Source organism: Nomascus leucogenys, chromosome 13, assembly GCF_006542625.1.
Source record: "Nomascus leucogenys isolate Asia chromosome 13, Asia_NLE_v1, whole genome shotgun sequence".
NCBI classification, from domain to species: Eukaryota; Metazoa; Chordata; class Mammalia; order Primates; family Hylobatidae; genus Nomascus; species Nomascus leucogenys.
Genome location: NC_044393.1, coordinates 57,285,352 through 57,301,843, shown reverse-complemented (window position 1 = coordinate 57,301,843; position 16,492 = coordinate 57,285,352). Strand labels below are relative to the sequence as shown.

The 16,492-nt window shown below is 39.7% G+C and overlaps 1 protein-coding gene across 47 annotated transcripts in view; it reads left to right on the top strand.

Annotated features, from left to right (window-relative positions):
* NRCAM (neuronal cell adhesion molecule) overlaps nucleotides 1–16,492 on the top strand; it is a 314,145-nt gene that overhangs the window by 250,029 nt on the left and 47,624 nt on the right. For all 47 annotated transcript variants that reach the window (XM_030826464.1, XM_030826448.1, XM_030826445.1 and 44 more), the window contains 4 exons: nucleotides 3,666–3,850; nucleotides 5,615–5,746; nucleotides 12,950–13,093; nucleotides 15,177–15,288. In XM_030826464.1, the coding sequence (XP_030682324.1) occupies nucleotides 3,666–3,850; nucleotides 5,615–5,746; nucleotides 12,950–13,093; nucleotides 15,177–15,288 (573 nt within the window). The remainder of the gene's footprint in view (nucleotides 1–3,665; nucleotides 3,851–5,614; nucleotides 5,747–12,949; nucleotides 13,094–15,176; nucleotides 15,289–16,492) is intronic.

Sequence of the window (16,492 nt, the reverse complement as noted above, 5' to 3'; positions counted from 1 at the left end):
GACTGTATCTTTCCTTCAAATATGATGCTTAGTTTCACTGGATACAAAATTCTTGACTGATAATTGTTTTGTTTGTGGAGACCGAAGATAGGGCCCCAATCCCTTCTAGCTTATAGGATTTCTGCTGAGAACTGTGCTGTTAATCTGATAAGTGTTCCTTTATAGGTTACCTCGTGCTTTTGTCTCACAGCTCTTAAGATTATTTCTTTCATCTTAACTTTGGATAACCTGATGACAATGTGCCTAGACATCTTTTTGAGATGAATTTTCCAGGTGTTCTCTGTGCTTCCTGTATTTGAATGTCTAGGTCCCTAGCAAGGCCAGAAAAGTTTTCCTCGATTATTCCTCCAAATATGTTTTCCAAACTTTTAGATTTCTGTTATTCCTCAGGAACACTGAGTATTCTTAGGTTTGGTCATTTAACATAATCCCAGATTTCTTGGAGGCTTTGTTCATATTTTCCTGTTCTTTTCCCTTTGTATTTGTTGGATTGGGTTCATTGAAAGACTTTGTCTTCAAGCTCTTAATTTCTCTCTTCTGCTTGTTCAGTTCTATTGCTGAGATTTCTCAGAGCATTTTGCATTTCTATAAGTGTGTCCAATGTTTCCTGAAGTTTTGGTTGTTTTTTCTTTATAGTGTCTATTTCCTTGACTATTTCTCCCTTTGCTTCTTGTATTGTTTTTTGGATTTCCTTCATCCCTGGGATGCAAGGTAGGTTCAACGTATGCAAATCAATAAACATAGTCCATCACATAAAGAGAACCAATGACAAAAACCACATGATCATGGCTTTGCCTTTCTCTGGTGCCTTTCTGATAAGCTTAATAACTAACCTCCTGAATTCTTTTTCAGGTAAATCAGGGATTTCTTCTTGGTTTGGATCCATTGCTGGTGAGCTAGTGTGATTCTTTGGCAGGTGTTAAAAAGCCTTGTTTAGTCATATTACCAGAGTTGGTTTTCTGGTTCCTTCTCATTTGGGTGGATTCTGTCAGAGGGAAGGTCTAGGGCTAAAGTCTGTTGTTCAGATTCTTTTGTCCCATAGGGTTTTCCCTTGATGTAGTACTGTCCCCTTTTTCCTATGGATGTGGCTTCCTGTGAGCCAAGCTGCAGTGACTGTTATCTCTCTTCTGGGTCTAGCCACCTGGAAAGTCTACCCATTTCCAGGCTGCTACTGGAGTTTGTTTGCACAGAGTCCTGTGATGTGAACCATCAGCCTCTCCACCATAGATACCAGCACCTGTTCCAGTGGAGGTGGCAGGGGGTTGAAATGGACTCTGTGAGGGTTCTTAGCTTTGGTGGTTTAATGTTCTATTTTTGTGCTGGTTGGCCTCCTGCCAGGTGCTTTCCAGAGAATATCAGTTCTGGTAGTATGGAGAGGAACTGGTGGTAAGTGGAGCCGTAGAACTCCCAAGATTATATGCCCTTTGTCTTCAGCTACCAGAGTTGGTAGAGAAGGCCCATCGGGGGGGCTAGGCCTAGGTGTGTCTGAGCTCAGACTCTCTTTGGGTGGGTCTTGCTGTGGCTGCTATGGGGGAGGGGGTGAGGTTCCCAAATCAATGGAGTTGTGTACCTAGGAGGATTATGGCTGCCTCTGCTGAGTCATGCAAGTTGTCCCTCTGCTGAGTCATGCAGGTTGTTAGGGAAGTGAAGGAAATCCAGCAGTCACAGGCCTCACCTAGCTCCCACACAAACCAAAAGGCCAGTCTCACTCCCACAGTGCCTACCCTAACAGCCCCAAGTCTGTTTCCAGGCAGTGGGTGAGCGGGACTTGAGAACTTGCCCCAGACTATCCACCTCCCAGCTGCAAAAGAAAAGGGCTTAGTTCTTCCCCAGCATATGGAGTCTGCATGCTGGATTCACACACTCTCCCAAGTTCTGGCCAGGAGGTTTCTCGCCTGGTTCAAATTGTTATAAAGTTCAGCTGGAGACTTTCTTCTCCCTGTGGCATTTTCCCCACACCTCTGGCTGCCCTCCTGAAGGATCTCTGTGGTGCCAGGCAGGAATGGCCTGCTTGGGGACCCAGCAAGCTCCCAGGGCCTTTCCTGCTGCTTCCTCTACCCCTGTATTTCACTCAGCTCTCTAAATTGACTCAGCTCCAGGTAAAGTCAGAAACTTCTCCCACAAACTAAACCTTCAGTTTTTCACTTCTGCAGTTTGGGCACTCACAGTATTTGGAATATCTCCTGGGTCCTGCAGGAGCAGTCCAATTCCTTCAGAGAGTCTGTGAGTCCTTTCAGCAGGTTTGTTCTTGCAGTCATTCTGGAGCTAAAATTCACGATGCGAGCCTCCACATGCTGCTCTGTCCATCCGCATCAGAGCTGCAATCTAGTTCTGCCTCCCATCTGCCATGATGATCCCTTCTGGGCTGAGCTGTTCTTATTCAGTCACTTGCATTTCTATTGACAAATATTGTTATCTTCCTGAGGGCCTGGACCATACTTTCTTTGTCATCTTCCCAAAACACAGCTCAGTGCTTGGTGTATAGTTCAGTGCTTAGGAAACTTTTGTGTTGAATGGATTTTTATTTTACCTTCATGAAAACTTTCTAAAGTCATTAGTTCAAGTCAAGCATTATTATCCCTATTAAGGCAACTAAGGAAACTAAGCCTCAAAAAGATCAGAAATCCAGGGACAGGGTTGGAATTCTAAAGATCTTCTAACTCCAAGCCTATATTCTGACTTTTCATCTGTCTCCATATTCCATGACAATAAAAAGCACAATTGGGGCCAGGCACGGTGGCTCACGCCTGTAATCCCAGCACTTTGGGAGGCCGAGGCGGGTGGATCACGAGATCAGGAGATCGAGACCATACTGACTAAAACAATGAAATCCCATCTCTACTAAAAATACAAAAAATTAGCTAGGCATGGTGGCGGGTGCCTGTAGTCCCAGCTACTCGGGAGGCTGAGGCAGGAGAATGGCGTGAACCCGGGAGGTGGAGCTTGCAGTGAGCTGAGATGGCGCCACTGCACTCCAGCCTGGGTGACAGGGCAAGACTCCATCTCAAAAAAAAAAAAAAAAAAAAGCAGTTGGGTGACAAATGGTATGAGTAATACCTAAGTTTGATCTATTCTTAATTAGTGTAATAATATTTTTAAATGTCACTAATAATGAAAGTAAGGAAGAAAAGCTCTTTCCCTAATTACTTAGTTAACATCATCAGATAGACTGCTGTAAAATAGGGAAGTTCTTCCATTTGATATGGAAATGTATACAAAGTTTATGGTCATAGATATGTTTATGAGTTTTTCTCTGTATGTTTTTAATTCCAGCTGATGAAAAATTATAATTCAGTATCATTAATATGATAGTAATTCTTTTGATTAACATAGTAGCTTCATGTAAAAATTTCCAAGATTTCCTCATTAGTCACAACGTTGAAAAAAATAATTAGGCCCCATCAGTAAAGCAACTCATGCTGGCATCCATACTGTATCGTTGACATCAAAGTTTATGGTGTGCCATCAATTAGTATAGTTCTGATTATGTGAAAATGTAAAACTGTGAGCATTATTTATAAAAGTGTGGTGCTAATTAAAATATCTATGTATTTCTTATGATTTTTTAATAAAGATTTGTTACAAAGTTGCATGAAAATTCATCCTCAAAAGTAGTCACAGGTGGATTTCTTTTTTGTAACATCATTATTTATTTATCCTATCAGGCCTACCCCAATTATTTACTGGGCAAAAGAAGATGGAATGCTACCCAAAAACAGGACAGTTTATAAGAACTTTGAGAAAACCTTGCAGATCGTTCATGTTTCAGAAGCAGACTCTGGAAATTACCAATGTATAGCAAAAAACGCATTAGGAGCCATCCACCATACCATTTCTGTTAGAGTTAAAGGTATATTGTTTAAAATCCATTCTTCTTGCCTTCATGAGAGACCCTGAAACTTTAATTAAATGTGGTCTTCATTATATTTTTAACAATGATAAATGTAAATTTATGTCAACATTCATGGTACCTTGACTCTCTTCTCATTGCTATTTGTAGTGCATCTAAATCAGGTTAAAAATTTACTTGTTCAAATCTTCCTCACAGAAGAATCCCAGTTAATGAATATAGGAAGAATGAAGGAAATAGAAAAGTCAATATTAGAATCCCACAGTAATGGCTACAGCAGGCAAGATCAAACAATGAATGCTAAAATTAGTGGGTGAAACTTTAAGGAGAAACAGGATATTTGCATAGCTTCAAAGTGTTTCTATCCCGCAGAAATTAATTACTGGGGAAGTTTTAGCTTGTCTACAAATACTTTATTACTCCTTTCTTTAGAAGATGGAGCTTACTTTCCCTCTTCTTGAGTGTATGCTGGACACTAATGAACAGAGTATGGAATCCAGGGAAATAGTAACTTTGGAGTGGAGAAACCTGGCAGACACTGTCTTAACCGAGTGATGAATGTTAATGTCAACAATAATAAGTCATGTTTGATATCATATATTCCCTCATATGGTACAAGTAGAAGGGTTCATTACCTTTGGGATATTCTCAAAAGCCCAAAACCTCAGGGTAATCGTGAGAAAACATCAGACAAACCTAAGCTGTAAGACAGTCTATGAAATAACTGACCAGTACTCTTAAAAAGTGTCAAGGTCACAAAAGACAAGGAAAGTCCAAGAAATTGTCAGATTGGAGACCATGACAAGTAAATACAGAAGACATTACAAGTAAATACGGTGTCTAGGACAGGATCCTGGGACAGAACAAGACATTAATGCAAAAACGGAAATCCTAACAGAATGTATAGTTTAGTTAAGTACCAGTGTTAACTTTTTGTTAGGTAACTAGACCATGGTCACATAAGGTGTTAACATTAGAGGAAGCTGAGGGAAGGAGGTATGGAAACACTCTATAATACCTTTGCAACTTTTCAAAAATGATGTTTTTAAGTTGCTTCCTAATTATATAATTATATATATTCTACAGGGCTCAGAATTTTATTTATTTATTTATTTATTATTTTGAGTTGGAGTCTCACTCTGTTGCCCAGGCTGGAGTGCAATGGCACTATCTTGGCTCACTGCAACCTCTGCCTCCTGGGTTCAAGCAATTCTCCTGCCTCAGCCTCCCAAGTAGGTGGAATTACAGGTGCCCACCACCACACCTGGCTAATTTTTTTTTTTTGTATTTTTAATAGCGACAGGGTTTTACCATGTTGGCCAGGCTGGTTTCGAACTCCTGACCTCAAGTGACCCAGCCACCTTGGCTTCCCAAAGTGTTGGGATTACAGGCATGAGCCACCGTGCCTGGTCCAGAATTTAAATTTGTGTTTCTTAGCCCTACCTGTACCTGTAATTTTCTCTGTATGCTTAGATAAATCTGTCACCTCTTTGATGTCTGATTAATTTTAATGTGAAACGAGAAAATGAAATTTGTATCAAACAGGTCTAGAAATAATTCATATATGTCAGTGAGTCTCTTTAAACATTCTTTTGAAAATCTTAAGTGTTCTTTGAAGCATTGTTTATAAATCTATTCGCTCAAAAAAAAGAGACTAATTTAGTGTGAAGTACTTGCTTGTATTATTAAAATAGTTCAATATGTTCCTTTGCTAAAATGCTTATTTGATTCAGATTTTTGGTCTTTTTTCTTCCTCCTATAAAGCGGCTCCATACTGGATCACAGCCCCTCAAAATCTTGTGCTGTCCCCAGGAGAGGATGGGACCTTGATCTGCAGAGCTAATGGCAACCCCAAACCCAGAATTAGCTGGTTAACAAATGGAGTCCCAATAGAAAGTAAGTTGCCTTGACTGGTTCTAATTGCAGTATATTTCCAGAGCATATATACATCCCAACAGTGAATAAATGGTGATAAAAAATAACTCACGTTAAGGAAGGAAGCCACATGTATGTTAAACACAGGCACCAAATTACCTTTGCGTTTTATTACCATTAGATATTTATTATGAATGTGAATAGTTTATGCTGTTAACATAATGGTATGTGATGACTGGTACTTGGCAATATTTCATCTGTTTTTTACGTGGATAATGGGAAGAATGACAGGGTCAGAAATAAATAACACTTAAAAGTTTAGATGATCTTTGTGCAAAACATCAAGTGATTTGTGGAAATGTCACAGGTGCTAGAGGAGATAGGTGGGGAGACTCGGCATAGAGCCAATGGATATGACAAGCATAAGAAACCCAGCTGTCTTAATTTAAAGAGTTTTCAGTCATAAGTATAGCAAGTATAGCCCAGGTGTTCCCACTGTCTTCCAAGGTGACCATCCCATCTGATACCCAAAGAAGAACACATCCTCTGACCCTGATCATATGCAGGATGCTTTACCTTTGACTAGTGCTCCCTCCCTTAGAGCTGCTGATATCATCCTTGAGCAGCACCTGGGCAGCCTGGCTATACCTGTTGCCCCGTTCAGCAGCCTCCCTGCTCCGCCGCTCCACTCCTTGCGCTTCATTAGCCAATTTCTCTGAGCGACCACTATGCTGCCCAGCGTGTGGCTCCAGGCCCTCCCATTAATCTGCTAAATCATAGCAAAGGCCAGCTTTACAAAACTTGGCTAAAGGCTTGGGGAGAGTCAAGGGAATTATAGCAAAGAAAAAAATCTTTAAATGGATGTTGCACCTCACTGCTCCTTAATTCCTAAGCCATGGCCATAAACAGAGAACCCACTAGACTCTCCTCTTCCTCCACCCTACCCACCACCAGCTACTGCCGAGAGAGGCGTCTTTCAACATTTTCCCCTTCTTGGAGTTCAGACCTCCTCTTAGACACCGAGACAGAGAAAGTCAGTTTTGGCATCAAACCCAGCCTTAGGTTCACTCTCGCAGTCAATAACATGCAAAGATATTCTTTACTCACAATAAAGATAGCCCTCAGGCTTATGATACAGCACAGATTGGCTTTGACTGCCTCCAAGTCAGAATCCAGTATTGGTTCTACATTTACATAACCAAAAGATCTGCTGAATTGGCTTTCCCAAAGTAACACACACACTTCCCCTAAGATGGTTCCAAAAAACTGCTGGCAGATTTAAAGTGGCACAAGTCCCTGTTTCTTACCATCAAGGTCTGACAACTGCAGGGTGACTGAGTCATCACAGCCTGCTCCATGAATCTTTACTGGAAGTTCACTTGGGTCTCGTAGTACAGTAGCTGTCAGATACTTTGAAACAGGCAGCCTGCGTTCACTGTAAAAGGAAGTGTATTCCTGGGAGAAAACAGATGCTAGAGGCCAGCAAATAGGGTTTGGGTATTTCCATTCCCAATTTTAACCAGGATCAGGATCCAGAGAAATGGCAGAGAGTTACTTTGTGGTTGTGTTTCAGGAAGCTCTTGCTACTGTCAGCGGAATATGAGTGAAAACTGAGAGGAAAAAGTAGAAGAAAGCCCAGAACTAAAGAAGTTTTATGGTGGCCAGGCATGGTGGCTCATGTGAACCTGTAATCCCAGCACTTTCAGAGGCTAAGGTGGGCAGATTGCTTGAGTACAGGAGTTAGAGACCAGCCTGGGCAACATGGTAAAATCCTGCTTCTACAAAAAAAAAAAAAATAGCTGGTACAATGTATGATTTTCCCAGGAATGCATATAAAATGGCAATAAATGATGATACATGCTTGATACTTTTGCACCATGTTTTGCAGCTCAGATTTTTTGTGTCCATTTATGGAAGGTTAAAAGTGCCCCTGAGATCTAGACTCAGTGAAACTGGCAAGTGGAAGGGACCATCCATCTAGCCCTTCAGCAGGGAAAACAGGGGAGCCAGGGGATAAACCCTCAAGCTTGGCAGCCAGAGTGCAATCCTATGCAAGGAAAATTGAGATGTGGATGGATGACATAAGCAAGGGAGGATTAAATAATGAGGCTGATTTTTCTTCTTGATTTGCTCAGCTTGTTGTCCTTCCAAACCAGCTGTCTTAGTCCATTCCTGCTGCTATAACAAAATGCCTTAGACTGGGTCATTTATAAACAGCAGCAATGTATTGCTCACAGTTCTGGAGGCTGGAAAGTCCAAGATCAAAGCACAAGCAGATTTGGTGTCTGGTGATGGCCTGTTCCTCACATAGCTGCTGCTATGTGTCCTCACATGGTAGAAGGAGCATACGGGCTCCCTCAAGACCTTTAGAACAGCACCAGTCCCATTCACGAGGGGGAAACCCTCATTTCCTAATCACCTCCCAGAGACCCCACCTCTTAACCTTGGAGTTAGGTTTCAACATGAATTTTGGAGGGACACATGAATTTTGGAGGCATCCTGGTTGTGGTGCCCAAGGCTGTGGCCACTGTGATTCCTATCTCTGCAGGAGAGTCTAACACTTGCAGATCCTTGATAGTTTCCAGCCTGCGTTGTATTAGGTCTGTCAGACTCTTCTGCATGAAACGTGGATAAGATCACACTATTATTGTGTTAAAAGGCCCCTGTCCTCTCAGGAATGAGGAGGGAAAAGAACTAAGAGAATGAGAATGGGCAGAAGACCTCTTCCTGGCACAGTGACATATTTTTCTCACAGTGAAAGATGTTGAAAGCCAGTAATGTAAGATAAGCACCAGGAGAATGGAGGACTGGTCCAGGATATTCCTGGCATTTCATCAAGGCATCCTCCCTTCTTCCTTTTCACAAAACCAAGGGGCTCAGTGGCATCCTCTTGTAGGGATGGAATAAGTAAATGAAGAGGGAAATTTAACTCTTCTCCCAGAAATGTGTTCTACATTATGCCCAAATGTTCACGTTCCAGGAAATGTTTACAAAGTTGACTAACTGAGAAAACCTGAGCAGTAACCTCATTTAAACAAACCAGTACATGCTGCCATTTGTAGTCTCTCATCTCCAAAATGCATAAAATACTATATGATTAACCTGTTTCACAAAGTTCTTTTTAAAATGAAATTATGCAGTAAATGTAAAAACATTTTAAAGATTTTACTCTGTTCATGTAAGGTGGCATGATTATTATTATTCTCATTATCTATATGTTGAAAGCGTTTATAGTTTTACCTGCCAACATCAGGAGAGTTGGATTATAAGTATTTTCTGAAGGCCATCACCCCAGTTCTGGACCTTACCTTTGGGGCTTGAAGTTATTTGTAGTGATTCTGTGCTTTTAAATTTCTTTCTCCGGTGTTTATTGACAGCAAATGAAGCTGGTTATTCCCAGAATTAATGATTATTCCTCTGGATAATTTGGATTTGCATGCTAGAGAGTTACTCTACCCACTAGCCAGCCCATCCAAAGGCTCCAAGTGTCTCTACATTAGTGATTTTACTCTGTGTCCAGCTACCAACTGAGCCTCCATATGTCACTGTGACAGTTCCTGGGTTTGTTTGCATTTTTAAAACAAGTACTTAAGGAAAACTCCCATGGAGAGAGGTCTGCTTACTCATTATTATTACCTAAAGGGTTTGTTTTATTCCTAAATACCTTGCCAAAAAAAATATTTGAAGACTGCTCTATTTAGCATATATAAGGCAGATACAGTCAGACGCCTTTCAGGTAAAAAATATATTCCCAAAGAGTTGATAACAAAGAAAAGTGCAACTGAGAGCAACAGAAAAGCTTTCTGACATGGTTTGTTTGTGACTGATGAGTCTCCACTTGGGGAAAATTGTCCTACTGACATTGTTGAGCTTTGCCCTCCAAGTTCATGGTCGTGTAACATTATTATTATTATTGTGGTAAAAACACATAACAATATTTTACCATCTTAACTATTTTAAGTGTACAGTTCAGTAGTGTTAAGCATATTCACATTATTGTGCAACAGATCTTCAGAACTAGAGCCCTTTATCCATTAAATATTGCGTGGTGGTGTAACTTTTAAAAACTCAATACATTTAAGGAATTTGAGGAACTCTTATATGGTCTGCCACCCATACAGAGAGATTCGGCCCAGAGCTCTGCCTGGGACTCATCACAGTCTAAAATACACAGCCACTCCACTCCACTGCCTGGAACATCCACAGAGATGCGGTCAGGGTGGGCACATGGTGGGCACCGAGAGTGCCCTGCAGAGTCCCAGCACTGAGAGCCCAAGTGCTAGGCCCAGAAGTGTGAAGAATCTTTTTCTTTTTTTTTTACTGACCTTAAAAATTTAGTTTGTTTCTCTACTTTATTCTTGTGTTATTTTTTATTTCCATAGATTTTTGGGGAACAAGTGGCAGTTGGTTACATGAATAAGTTCTAAGATTTTGGTGCACCCGCCACCCAAGCAGTGTACACACTGTACCCAATATATAGTCTTTTATCCCTCGCTGCCCCCCACACTTTCCTTTGAGACACCAAAGTTCAGTATATCTTTCTTATGCCTTTGTGTCCTCGTAGCTTAGCTCCCACTTATGAGTGAGAACATATGATGTTTGGTTTTCCATTCCTGAGTTACTTCACTTAGAATAATGATCTCCAATTCCATCTAGGTTGCTGTGAATGCCATTATTTCATTTCTTTGTATGTCTGAGTAGTATTTCATAGTGTGTGTATAATATATATAAAACACAATTTCTTTATCCACTCATTGATTGATGGAATTCAGGCTGGTTCCATATTTTTGCAATTGTGAATTGTGGGGCTATCAACATGTGTGTGCAAGTATCTTTTTTGTATAATGACCGGAAGTGCTAAGAATCACTGACAGAGAACAAGTCTCCAGAAATGCTGCTTTGTGTTCCAGCACCCCTTGTTGAGGCAGTAGGTGAGCATCACTGAGATTGTGTGAGTCAGAAAGGCCCCAGTCATGCAAGACTTGGGATCTGGGACACATGGGCTGCCCTAAGTTACACTGCGTTTTCAGGGTCCATGGCTGCCCTAAGGTACACTGTGTTTTCAGGATCCATGGCTGCCCTAAGGTACACTGTGTTATCAGGATCCATGGCTGCCTGCCTACAGCTACAGTTCACTTTCTAGGCCAGTGTGTCATATCCATCCTCTGCTGTCTTTTATCAACGAATCTATATACCCTGTTGAAGGAACTATGACTTGTATTTGTCTTTGGTATGGAAGAACATGTTCCTTAAGGCAATTTTGAAATTATTAGAGTCATAAATAGGAGATGTAAGCTAAGAAGTCAATTCAAAGTATCTCGACACCCCCACATCACTAGTTGAACAACCTGGAGTATCTAAGATGATTTCATAAATGAGTTACTGATGGTGATCCAGAGTGTTGAACAACCGCTTTTTTGTTACATTTTTCCTTGGGAATGAAGACAATCAGTCCATGAGGAGTAACTTGTAAGTTAGAGTTTTAATAATCCTTGGATGCTAAAAACTTGTTCTGAACTTTAATGTATGGCGAATTTTTAAGATATTCTAGTCTAAAACATCCAAAAGACTTTTAGGCTGTAAATGTGATACAGTATGTGGTAGACAGAATAATCCCTCCTTCTACCGTACCCCACCCAACCACGATGTCTACATCCCAATCCCTGGAATCTATGAATATGTCACCTTACATAGCAAAAGGGAGTTTGCACATGTGATTAAGGTTAAGGGCCTTGAGATGGGGAGGTTATCCTGGACTATCTAATTTGGGCCCAATTTAATTACATGAGCCCCCAAAAGCAGAGTGCCTTTTCAGGCTTTGGTTGGAAAGAAAGGTGACTGTGGAAGAATGATCAGAGAGATGCAACATTGACAGCTTTGAAAATGGAAGAAGAGGACCATGGGCCAAGGAATGTGGGCAGCCTCCAGAGGCTGGAAAATGCAAGCACATGGATTCTCCCCTAGAACCTTCAGAAAGCAACGCAGCCCTGCTCATGCATTGGTTTTAGAGCAGTGCGACCCATGTCAGACTTCTACAGAACTGTATGATAGTAAATTTGTGTTGTTGTAAGCCACTACATTTGTGGTAAGTTGTTACAGCAACCGTGGAAAACTATTACAGACTGAGGGAGCAAAATACTTCGAGTTTGGGTCATAAAACAAGGATGTACTATGGTTTGGTTGATTTTTATTACAGTGGGTTAATAAACCATAGATGAAACAAATTTTTTTATTTTAAAAGTGATAAAAGAGTCTAGATACAGTGATGAGTGTGTCTTAGATGCACATCCTTTTCCTGTCACCAAGGAAAAAGAAATGGTGCTTAGAAAGAACATAAATTCTTCTTAATTGGTTCAAGTTGCAGGAGCAGTTTAAGAGAAAAGGTGCTGTTATTTAGTTTTGATTTCCATCATTGTGCTGAGACGGAGACCTAAATCCCTCTTAGTATAATTCTAAAGCAATATAAGTTCAAAGACTAAAGTATATCATTCACAGAAAGGAATTCATCTCCAATCTCACAGAAGTTCCAAATTGCTGGGCATGCCCAGGACTAAATCCTCACATATTATGTTATCCAGCCAGTTCTATTCCACTTCAGTAAGGATCAAGCCTGTTCCTAATGTTTAAGTACTTGAGAGATTTAACTGAAAACATTGTCTTCAAGAAGAATTTACACAATTTATTTATACTTCAGCTTCAAGAATATCCACAGCAGAAAATTAAATATTTTCACATTTGGTTATTAGCCCCATAGTGTTTATGTATTTGTTGATTTATTTATGTCACGAAGAGGCTCCTAAAAGGAACAGATTTGAACAAGCTGGAGTGTTTCTATATTTTTTGCTAGCTTTTCCTATTTCCTCTTGATCATTAACTTTTTTCTCAAAAATAACCACAATCTCTTGAACACGGCAATGTTTTCCTGAATTTGTAATGCAATTTTCACCTAAACTTGTAAGAATTTTTTTTCTGCATCTCTCAAAATAATACTTGGTGTTACAGAATCAATCGACTTAAGACTAAATGAATATTGAGCACATACCCTTGCTAATATATAAGTCAATTCTGAGAAGGAAAAGTTTCTGGTTTCTGCCTAAATTCTAGTCTTATTCTTACTGCATATACTTAGATCAATCTTTATTTATGTCCTACTGACTTTACAAGCTTAATATACATCTTTTAAGCAAATAGGAATAAATACTTTCTATTTTTACATCCAAACAGTTGCCCCTGATGACCCCAGCAGAAAAATAGATGGCGATACCATTATTTTTTCAAATGTTCAAGAAAGATCAAGTGCAGTATATCAGTGCAATGCCTCTAATGAATATGGATATTTACTGGCAAACGCATTTGTAAATGTGCTGGGTAAGCTCTCATTTTATTAAAGACATGGCAAATTAAATTAATGACTGCTGTTATTTTCTGTTCAATCGGCAAAAATATATTGAGCATCTACTATGTGCAATGCACAGTACTTGGAGCTATAAGGGATGGGTAAGACATAAACCTTGCCCTAAAGAATATTGCAGTCTTAATGTTCTTCCATAACACAGTTTTTATAATGGCAAATTCTTCACTGTAGAACTAGTCAAATAAGCTGTTCTACTTACAGATGGTTAGACTAAGTGTCAAACCCTCGAAAGGAAAATAGCATTTGTCTGCTGTTAGCAACTGAGTATTACTGCTCTTCATCGTAAGACATTGACAAGTTGAATAACACTTTAATGATTCTGATTTTTAAAAACTAATACATGAATCATAATGCTTGGCCTTTATCCAAGTCACAGATGTATATTTATTTTATTTGTAAAAACATATTTTAAAAAGTATGATATACTGAAACATATTCTCAAATAATTGGCTTATGTGAACGTTGTATTTCTTATATCGGACAAAACTACCAAAATACCACATTTGTTAAAATTTTTGTGAGAATTGTTTTCATGGTGCCAGGGAATTATACTTCAACCCTTTAAAATTAGTATGCTTCCTTTCCAAACAAAATTACCATCAGAAAGCCAACCAATACTTGATATTTTTCTTTCATGCTTGAAATGAAGGTCACTAATCCTATGAAGAGCTAAGCAGTTAAGATATTGGTGGATGTTGATAAGGCACTTTTGGCTGCTGGTTCCTTTTTCATCTCTACTTTTATGAGTTCGGCATTTTTAGATTTTACATATAAGGGAGATCATGCCAAGTTTGTCTTTCTGTATCTGGCCTGTTTCACTTAACATAACGCCCTCCAGGTTCATCCATGTGGTCACGACATGAACGCCATGAAGGAAGTGACAGAATTTCCTTCTTTTTTAAGGCTGGATAGTATTCCATTGTGTGTATATGCCACAGTTTCTTTATTCCATTCATTCATTGGTGGGCACTTAGGTTGATTCCATATCTTGGCTATTGTGAATAATACTGCAATGAACAAGGGAGTTCAAATATCTCGACATACTGATTTCATTTCCTTTGGATATATACCCAGTAATGGGATTGTTGGATCATATGGTAGTTGTACTTTTAATGTTTTGAGTATAAACATTATAAACAATCTTTATAGTATTTTCCATAATGGCTATACTAACTTATATTCCCTCCCACAGTGTTTAAGTGTCCCCTTTACATCCTTGCCAACACTTAGATCTCCTCTTTTTGATAATAGCCATTCTAATAAGTGTGATATAATATCTCATTGTGGTTTTAATTTACTTTTATCTGGCGATTGGTGATAAGTGGGCATTTTCCCATATACCTGTTGGCCGTTTGTATATCTTCTTTTGAGAACTGTCTAGTCCAATGCCTTGCCCATTTTTAACCAGGTTATTCATTTTCTTACTGTTGAATTATTTGAGTTCTTTATATATTTTGGTATTAACCCCTTACCAGATATATGGTTTGCAAATGTTTTCTCCCCTTCCATAGGTTGTCCCTTCACTCTGTTGACTATCTCCTTGGCTGTGCAAGCTTTTTAGTTTGGTGTAATCCCATTTGTCTATTTTTGTTTTTGTTGCTGTGGTTCCATTTTTTCAGCCATTACACTGATCACTCTGCTTTTTTCTGCCAGCTTATGTGTTCCCCACCATTCCCACCCACTAGGGTTATGATGAGTGAGTCATTCAGCAAAAATATACTTGGCTGTTATTTTTGTGCCAGACACTGTGCTGGGGATAAAACAAAAGTCTCATTCCCTGACTGCAATGGACTCACAGTAAATCAACAACTAAAATAATGTCTGAGCAAGAAGTAGGGCAAGAGGTAGAGGGAGGAAAAATGTATTTTTCTGCCTTGAGTGACTGGCAGCATTATGCCTGATAGAGAACATAAGGAGAGAGATAGGTTGCTTGTGCTTTACCATAAACTTTAATGACCTTAAAACAAAATACAATAAATAAACTATAGTCCTAAAATGTATTCTAATATTTACTTTACCTTTTAAAAATATTTATAGCCGAGCCACCACGAATCCTCACACCTGCAAACACACTCTACCAGGTCATTGCAAACAGGCCTGCTTTACTAGACTGTGCCTTCTTTGGGTCTCCTCTCCCAACCATCGAGTGGTAAGTAGCAGCTCTGTGTGTTTTTCAATACTTAAAATGTTTGCTAAAGCCTTCATATGCTAAATATGTTGGGTTTTGTTCAAAAAACAAACAGGGAAAGGCACCACACAATCCATTACACTGTTAATTTTTTTTTCTTTTGAGACAGAGTCTCACTTCATTACCCAGGCTGGAGTGCAGTGGCACAATTACGGCTCACTGCAGCCCCTGCCTCCTGGGTTCAAGCATATCTCCTGCCTCAGCCTCTAGAGTATCTGGGCCTACAGGTGCCTGCCACCACACCTGGCTAATTTTTTGTATTTTTAATAGAGAAAGAGTTTCACCATGTTGGCCAGGCTAATCTCAAACTCGTAACCTCAGGTTATCCACCCGCCTCAGCCTCCCAAAGTGCTGGGATTATAGGTGTGAGACACCGTGCTTGGCCTACACTGTTAATTATTAAATTCATTCATTATTTCACAAATATTTATTAACTACTGGCTCTATGTTAAATACTTTCATGTGTATAATCTATTTAGCAGCACACTCTATCAAGCACAGATCTACATGTAGATGATTTTTTAAAAAATTTAAGCCTGCTGTGTTTCACAATGCCATGGACATCCCCTGGGATTTTGTGAGTAATGGCTGGAGGGACTAGTTAGGGGATATTCCTTGATAATAAAATATCCTGTGGTATAGTGGGGGGTTTTATAAGCTCTAAAGCAGAATTTGTTCTTACTATTGTTTCTCTTGAGTACTTCTTGCACCAGATCTTCCCGACTTGGATCCAGCCAAGCTCTCCCATGTTCTTTTACTCCCCACTTCAGACCATCCCCTTTCATATGCCACCTGAGGTTTAAGTCCTCTAGCTCCTCCTAGCTTGTTTACTTCAGCTGAAAGAGACAAGGCTAGGATGGATAAGCAATGGCTCAGAAGGAATGAATGAAAGAAAACTGGAACATTCTTTACTGATCATCTGTCAGGTCCTAGATGCTGTACTAAGTTCCAACTACCGAGGTCAGAATATATGCAGGGTTAAGATTAAAGGAAAATTTCCCCTGGCCCCTGCCTTAACCCCAGAGAAGAAAAATGGATGCTTATGCAGATGATTTTCCTAGTGAAGGTAACAGATTCACACTTAGTTTGTTTCATCGGTTTCACTTCTCCTCTCTGACATACATGCCTTTTTTCTCCCCTGAATATTTTCCTGTTGATACTTTCA